Below are 8,585 nucleotides of genomic sequence, written 5' to 3'. Positions count from 1 at the left end.
ACATGGTTTGCCGATTCAGGTGCTTCTCATCATCTTACTCCATTCTCGTCTTGTTTACATAATAGCAAACCCTACTCAGGAAAATGCCAGGTTCGTGTAGGAAATGGCCAAAGTCTACACATCAAAACTATAGGCACATCTTACCTTAAGAATAAACTTGTGCTAACTGATATCTTACATGTGCCTGCTATTACCAAAAACTTATTGTAAGTCTCAAAGTTCTCAATTGATAATCGTGTCCTGTTTGAATTTGTTTCTAATAAGTGTTATGTCAAATCCCAGGGTTCTAAGGAAGTCCTTCTTGAAGGTTTTCTCGAATCCAATGGCCTTTACTGCTTCCCAAATCTCCTCTTGAATAAGAACATGTCTGATGTTCATTCCTTTAGCCAAAACTTTTCATATGTTGTTTCAAATTCCAATAGTGTAGTCAATTCTGATGTATTGTGGCATTGTAGACTTGGTCATGTCAATTTCAATATTGTCAAAAGCATTCTCAAAGTGTGTAATATACCTATACATAATAAGACCTCTAATGAATTTTGTAAACCATGCTGTTTGGGAAAGTCTCATAGACTACACTCTCCCTTGTCATTGAACAGTTATAGCAAACCCTTTGAGCTTGTGTATATTGATCTTTGGGGTCCTTCCCCATTTACTTCTTCATCTGGTTTCAATTATTACATAGCCTTTGTGGATGCTAATACCAGGTATACCTAGTTCTATTAACTCAAGCAAAAATATGATGCAATGAATGCCTTTAAAATGTTTTCTCAATATGTGCACACGCAGTTCCATACTAATGTTAAAGCTGTACAATCTGACTATGGTGGTGAGTTTAGACCTTTCACAAAATACCTCACCAGCCTTGGCATAACTCACAGACTAACATGCCCACATACCTCTCACCAAAATGGATCTGTTGAGAGGAAACGCAGAACCATAGTTGAAATGGGCTTAACATTACTTTCTCATGCTCACATAACACTCCTACTCCTTTAAACAGCCAAGTTGAGTCTGTTTCCACCTCTCCTGTTGAACAAATTAATGCTCCAGTATTAACAAACTCTCCCTCCTTCACCATTCCCATGACAGATTCAGATGAGTCTCTTTCTCTGTGTTTTCACAGTCTACCACCACCTGCTTCTCCTCCACAAAATACCCATCCTATGCAAACAAGAGCAAAGACTGGACACTCTAAACCTAAAGCCCTTACAGCCCAAATAGAACCTACAATTGTCAAACAAGCCCTGTTGAAACCTGAGTGGGTGCAAGCCATGAAAACTGAATATAATGCTCTCATGGCTAATCATACCTAGAGTCTCACTAAACTTCCCCCTCATAGACAGGCTGTGGGTTATAAATGGGTGTTCAAAGTGAAGGAAAACCCAGATGGAAGTATCAATAAGTACAAAGCCAGGCTGGTAGCCAAAGGCTTTCATCAACAACCAGGTTTTGACTTCACTGAAACATTCTCACCAGTGGTCAAACCTACCATAATCAGATTTATCTTAAGCTTGGCTATTACTTATAGATGGAACATACAGCAAGTTGACACCAACAATGCTTTCTTGAATGGCACACTTCAAGAGGATGTCTATATGGTGCAACCTCCTGGGTTCACTCATCAAAACAAGGAATTGGTATGCAAACTTCACAAAGCCCTCTATGGGCTCAAACAGGCCCCTAGGGCTTGGTATGACAAGCTGACACAAGCTCTCATGAAGTTTGGATTTCTTCACTCCAGGTGTGATCATTCCCTCTTTGTGTATTCCAAGCAAGGTATTACACTATATGCTCTAGTATATGTTGATGACATTCTAGTTACTGGCTCTTCAGCAAAATTAATACAGGACCTCATTGACAAACTCCATAAAGCCTTTGCTCTCAAGAAGCTTGGCACTCCAAAGTACTTCCTGGGCATAGAATTTGTCCATCAAAATAATGGCTCCCTGATTTTAACTCAAAGAAAGTACATCAAGGATATTCTTGCTAGAGCTAACATGCCTCAAGCCAATGGTGTACCAACACCAATGCTTAGCACATGCAAACTAAGTAAACATGGTTCTCCACAGTTCTCTGATCCTTCCTTGTACAGGTCAATTGTAGGAGCACTGCAATATGTCACTCTCACCATGCCAGATATCTCCTATAGTGTAAACAAAGCTTGTCAGTTCATGTCAGCTCCTTTGGATACTCATTGGGCTGTTGTTCGCAGAATTCTCAGGTACTTGAGTGGCACCATCTCTCATGGCATTGTATTCTCTCCTTCTGTTACAAATCAGAAGCTCTCTTTAAGGGCCTACAGTGATTCAGACTGGGCCAGTGACCCTGATGATCGCAGGTCCACGTCTGGCTCATGTATTTTTCTTGGTTCTAATCTGATTGCGTGGAGTTCCAAGAAACAAACGCTTGTGGCAAGATCGAGCACAGAAGCAGAATATCGAGCTCTTGCTCATATAACCGCTGAACTGATTTTGATAGAATCCTTGCTGACTGAATTACAAATTACCTTTCATCCACCTACCCTATTGTTTGACAATTTGAGTGTTGTTTTGTTATCACACAACCCGGTTCTCCATGCTCGCACCAAACACGTCGAACTTGACATTCACTTTGTTCGTGAATGTGTTGTGGCTAAGCAATTGGTAATTCAACATGTCCCGACATTTGCACAACTGGCAGACACACTTACAAAACCCCTTGGGACGGCTGCTTTCCAAGATCTTAGGTGCAGGCTCAAGGTGTTCCCTCCTTGATCTTGAGGGGGCGTGTTAGAGATATGCAGAAATATCTCTCTCTATTGTTTGTAGTGTGTATGATAAGGGTAGTGTGTATGGTAAGGATAGAGATAGCAGATTTTCCATAACATTGTTTATATATATCTGCTCTCAATGTAACTGTAGTATGATGGAAAATACTTTTAGAATGCAAAACTCTCTCTTATGCAATTCTGCAAAATTCTAATACATCCTATATTGAAATTTAAAAAGTTAATTTTATTCATTAAATTATTTAATTAAAAATATGATACAAATTAAAAATAATGTATTTATATAATTAAAAACAATAAATTTTATGATATAGAAAATATTTTTTTTTTTGCACTTTTATAAATATTAAAATAATATAATTATTTGAATATGAAAAAATAAATTATAAATTATTTTACAAAATTATCATTCATCAATAATAATAAAATAATCAATTAAGATAATAGAAAGTAATATTTATTTTAAATTATAATAAAAAAATAACATAAATAACTCATTATGATAAAAAATTAAAATTTCAATAAAATAATATATAATAAAAAAGAGAGGGAATCATATATTTTGCTGAAAGAAAAGAGAAAAGAAGAATTTAATTATACATTTAATTTATATTTGTTTTTACATTTGAATCATCCAAAATAATTATAAAATATAAAATTAATTTTTATTTTTTCAAATAAATTTCACTTTAACTTTTAAAACAAAATATAAATTATAGTAACACTTTACGTACAACACACAATTAAAAAAAAAAATCATTACAAAAATTCGAAAGTACTGGTTGACTAATTTTTGAATGTGATCAGCACTATGTAATACAGCTTCATCATTTCCCCATACAAATCTCACAACTGCATTATATAAATACAACTACTCTTCTCTTCCAAATCACCAATCAGAGTTGAAATATCATTCACAAACAAAATGGCTGCTGCTATTAAGATCGTTGCTCTCTCTGGTTCTATTCGAAAAGCTTCTAACAACACCGGTCTCATCCGTGCTGGTTAGTCCTTACGTTCTTTTTTTATTTATTTTAATTCTTGGTATCTGGTCTCGCGACAGACTAATTCAAGAGAATCCATTTCTATTTACGGGTTAAGTTTAAAACTAGAGCTCTCGACTCTCAGGACCAAAGCCTTTATCACTAAGCTAACCTCTGGGTTACTACAATTAACTAACTATTTTAATTATTTTGATTCTTGAATTAATTGTTTTTTTTTTTAATTTGATTATTGTTGATGATTGTAGCTATTGAGTTGACCAAAAATGTTGTTGAGGGTGTTGAAATTGAAAATGTTGATATTTCGAATCTGCCATTATTGAACACTTATCTTGAGAAAGAAGGAACTTATCCTGCTGAAATTGAAGCTTTTCGTCAAAAGATTGTTGCAGCTGATGCCTTTCTCTTTGCTTCTCCTGACTATAATAATTCTGACTATAATAATTCTCTATTTGGTAAGCAAACATCATAGTTTTGATTTTCACTTTCACAATTGTTGAATTGAGAGAGTTTTTTTTTTTAATCTTAACCATTGAATTTCAATCCACTAATGTACTGACTATGGTGTGAATATGAAGATCTATTATAAACTCTCTACAGAGGTTATAATAGATCTTCATATTATATGGTATTTGACATCTGTCTGACACCAATCCCGTTATTAAGATCAAATGGCTAATAATACATTTACTGTCTGAATGCTTTTTGTTGGTGGTATTCTATAGGTGGTATGTGATAAATTATGGTGTTGCAGGATTCTGCAGAGGAAAACTGAATTTAGTCATTTTTTGCACTATACTTCCACTGGTGGAATATATGCTTTAAAACTGTTATTTTATTGAATTTACCACCAAGTGCTATATATTTTTCTTAGCATTACAAAGCCTTTATATAGGCTTGAATCAAAACTGACATAGAATACAATAAGATGATAATTAAGATGAGGACTATTGGTTCTCTCAATCTTAATGTTACAACTCTAACATAACTCTAAATAAAGACAATAATTAGAATTTGATGGTTGCAATTCTCTCATAATTCTTACTAAAGCCAGTGGTGGTTACAACACATTAATTTTAACACTTTTAAAAATTTAGTGCAGGGAATTCATTTTCAGGTTTAATACCAATAAAAAACATTTAAAAAAGTCAAATGTATTTAACCAATACTTTGCACAAAATAAATTTGAGTTTTATGATGTATTTGTTTCAGCTCTTAAGAATGCAATTGCTTGGGCATCAAGGCCACCAAATGTTTGGACTGGTAAACCTGCTGCTATAGTGAATGGTGGAGGAGGACATGGTAGTGCGAAATTGCACTACCATCTTCGACAACATGGAGTTTTCCTCGATGATCATTTCCTCAACGTGTTTCTGCCTCCAGCAAAATTTAACAGTGATGGTGACTTGATTGATGAAGGTGCTAAGAATAATTTGAAGGCTGTTCTTTTGTCTTTGAAGGCATTTACCTTGAAGCTTCAAGGCAAAAATTGAAATAGATTTGAGTACCATTAATTGTTTGAAATAAAATAAGCTTTTGGATTTTGAGAAAGATTTTAGCTTAAGTTGTTATTGATACTCAGTTACAAAATGTGTTTGTTCTTTATTTATATAAGAGATTTTAATTCATTTTGGCTTGGCCTTGTTTAATTTACAATGCTATGTTCAAGTTTTATCTTCACCTCTTCATGACAATGAGAATTTAGAACAAGGACTCTGCATAACCCATTGACCATTGTTGAGATGGGACGCAAATAATAATTTGGAAGTTAAGCCTTTTTATGCCTTATTGATGGATCCCATTTCGAGAATTTTTTTGGGAATTTCTTATTACATCTCATGTTTTTCTAGTGTACCACGTGAAATTCTTAAAATGTTCTTCAAAATCGAAAGTATATTTCCGATGCGCACCAAAAACTGATAAATTATACATTGGAACTGAAAATGTATTTCTGGTTTTGAACCAGAGATATAACTATGATTTTGTGTCGTACATAACCAGAAAACACATCAATAAATAACACCATTGTAACAAACTAAAAATAGGAATCATAACATAAACAAAGGAAATACATTAAGGATTTTAACACAAAGCAAACATTACAAATCAACATCAATGTGTACGTTGCAACATCATGATAATGTCATCAACCAATCTTGAAATAGTCGCATCTAGATCGATCGGAACTTTCTCCTGAAAACTGGTATAAGTATTCCACAACTGCAAACCAAAAATATATCTCCTATTATCGCGTGAAGTGTTGATGCATTTTGATGCACATTCCTTTATGTTTTTACTTAGGCGTTTCCATGGTTGGTTTTGTTTATTTTTATATTTTTAGATATTTTTATAATTTAGTTTATTTAAGCCTTTATTTGATTTTCGTATGTTATTTTTCCAGCATTAACAACTTTTAATAAAAAATTCATAATTGGAGCTACGAGAATCAGATCGACGCGTTCTAGTATTCGCCGGAAAGATAAGAGAAAGAGCTAAGACTTTCATGTTGGAGTCAAAGGCAAATTCGGAATGCATAGTTCCCAGAAGTTCGTTGAAGTTTCAGCCATTAGAATAATTTATTTTTGGGTCATTATTTTATGAGCCTGAGTTATGTTTTCGATCCGGGTTGAATTAATAGTGAAGAAAACCTTATTTTGTTTTATAAGGGTTGACAGCCGCTACAATATTGGAGACCTTTTTCACGAGTTTTACTTTTGCTTTTATGATTAGAATGAAGAACTAATTCCCGAAGGTAAATCCTGCTGCTTAAGGGTTCCATTGCTTTGAGGTTATTCTAATACTAATTTAAATTCGATTTCAGTTTAATTCTTTTCTATGAAATCATTTGCTTAATTTGATTACAATTGTTTGCTTAATTCGATTGTTACTCATAAGATAGAATCGATTAAGTTCGATTGTATGCATGTTCCTAAATTTAATTGCGTGTTATCGTTTGCTTAATTTGTTAACTCGACATATTCTTAATCGTTTGCTTAATTCGGTAAACAAGAACATAACTCGTATGATTTTGATAAGCGCTTGTCTGATTGATCTCATAATTGAATAGGACCGAAGCCGTTTAGGGATTAGTGTTATTATAGCCGTGTTTACGGTGATTTCCGGTAAACAACCGCTAGTCTTCCAAACTATAATAAATATGATTTGGTTACTTGCAGGATCGACTAGATTGATCCTAGGACACATAGCCAAGAAGATTGTTATCAATGTTTGTTCGAACCATATTCATTATTTGTCTTCTTCAATAAGCGTTGTTCGATTTACAAGACAAATAGTCTTGACAATCACTTCGTTATATATAAATGTGACCTCAATGAAGTGATATGACATAAAAAATTAAAAGGACAATTGAAACATAAAGAATCTTAAACTGCAGAAATATAAAAGACTTTGAAAGTAAATAGCATGAAAGTAATTCGAAAGTAAATGACGTTAAAGTAAAGATGCAGAAACGTAAATGGCAAGAAGTAAACGAAATGCAGTAATTCTGAAAGATAAAAACAAGAATATAATACACATGTATTAAAATGGTGGTGTCATACGTACATTTTCTCAGCGAACTCTTTCTCTTAACGCTTGATACTTGAGTAAATATGTGAGTGATTTGTACAAAATGAACACACAGAATCCTAACACTAAGACTCCTATTTATACTAGTTTCGACCTTAACGGTCCTACACTAATCTGCTGCCACGTTTCTCATCAGAACTTCCAGCGAAGCCATCTGTTGTTGAACGGTTACGAAACCGTCTTCGAATTTCAAATCTTCCCGCCTGAGTCCATCTTCGACGCGTGGCAGTGTATTAAACAAACACTACTAAAAACACGCTAAGTAGTAATACTTGAATACATATTCTATGAATTTTGTCTAAGTCCCGAAGACATATGCTTTCATTTAATCTTTCAGCGTTCACTTATCTTCATCGAACTTAAAAGTCTTTATTTTCCGAAGCATGACCATCAGTAGCCATTCTTTTACTTTTTAAGGGATGGTCATCAGTAACCATCTTTCCTTCGATTCTCAACCCTTTTGAAGGATAAACAACACAAAACGAAATCTTCAGCTAACAAATTGCCCCCAATAAATGCCTGTTTCGAGAATCAACAGAAATAGGCGTTTCTTGTCATTATAAGATTTCGTTTTTATGATCCTTGAAAGTTCCAAGACTGCTGACTAGCGTCATAATCACTGATAACACAGTTTCCGAAACGTCTTGTCATTTTCAAAGATGTCTTCTCATAACTTACATTCCCACGTTTCAATCTTACTTCCTGATCATTACTCCTACATACTAGGAGTGAAGCTAACTCATTCGACCGCCGTTGGATTAAATCAACAACCGCCACGTGTTTCTCGGGCTTTACCCAAAAGATTTAAAAAGGTTTTCGTTAAACCTTTAAATACTTGACCTTGTGTCTCTATACCGCCTTTCATTCATCTTCTTCACCAAAAAAATTGAAACGTCTTCACTCTTTTTAGAATCTTGTTCTTTCAATCAAAAATTTCCTCATGGCTTCATCTTCAAATGTTCTTCAACCCGCTTTGAAGCTCCAATCAACAACACGTTCTGGGGAACAAGAGTTCGTTCCAAACCCTAACACTCAAGAGATACGCGCTATTTACGCTTCCCAGGTAATCATTCCCTTTGAACTCTCTGAGAAAACTCTTGCCTTTATGGGTCCGTTACCGAGTGAAAGTATCCAATCTATGAATAAGTTTTTTCCTGCTTACTACAAGACTAGACCATTAGTGAGCAAAGTTAAGATAGATGAAGACGGTCGCTCTCCTTTAGGCA

The 8,585-nt window shown here is 34.4% G+C and overlaps 1 protein-coding gene across 1 annotated transcript; it reads left to right on the top strand.

The window, feature by feature from the left end:
- The first annotated feature begins 3,614 nt into the window (after window positions 1–3,614).
- Window positions 3,615–5,399, top strand: LOC131657143 (NADPH:quinone oxidoreductase-like). The gene is made up of 3 exons (XM_058926624.1): window positions 3,615–3,774; window positions 4,020–4,226; window positions 4,984–5,399. Exons 1-3 carry the CDS (start codon window positions 3,696–3,698, stop codon window positions 5,262–5,264), a joined length of 567 nt encoding a protein of 188 aa, XP_058782607.1. The 5' UTR covers window positions 3,615–3,695; the 3' UTR covers window positions 5,265–5,399.
- Window positions 5,400–8,585: the final 3,186 nt, after the last annotated feature.

Source organism: Vicia villosa, linkage group LG3 (assembly GCF_029867415.1).
Source record: "Vicia villosa cultivar HV-30 ecotype Madison, WI linkage group LG3, Vvil1.0, whole genome shotgun sequence".
Taxonomy (NCBI): Eukaryota; Viridiplantae; Streptophyta; class Magnoliopsida; order Fabales; family Fabaceae; genus Vicia; species Vicia villosa.
The sequence above is the reverse complement of the archived record's forward strand: the minus strand, read 5'-3'. Positions and strand labels throughout refer to the sequence as shown.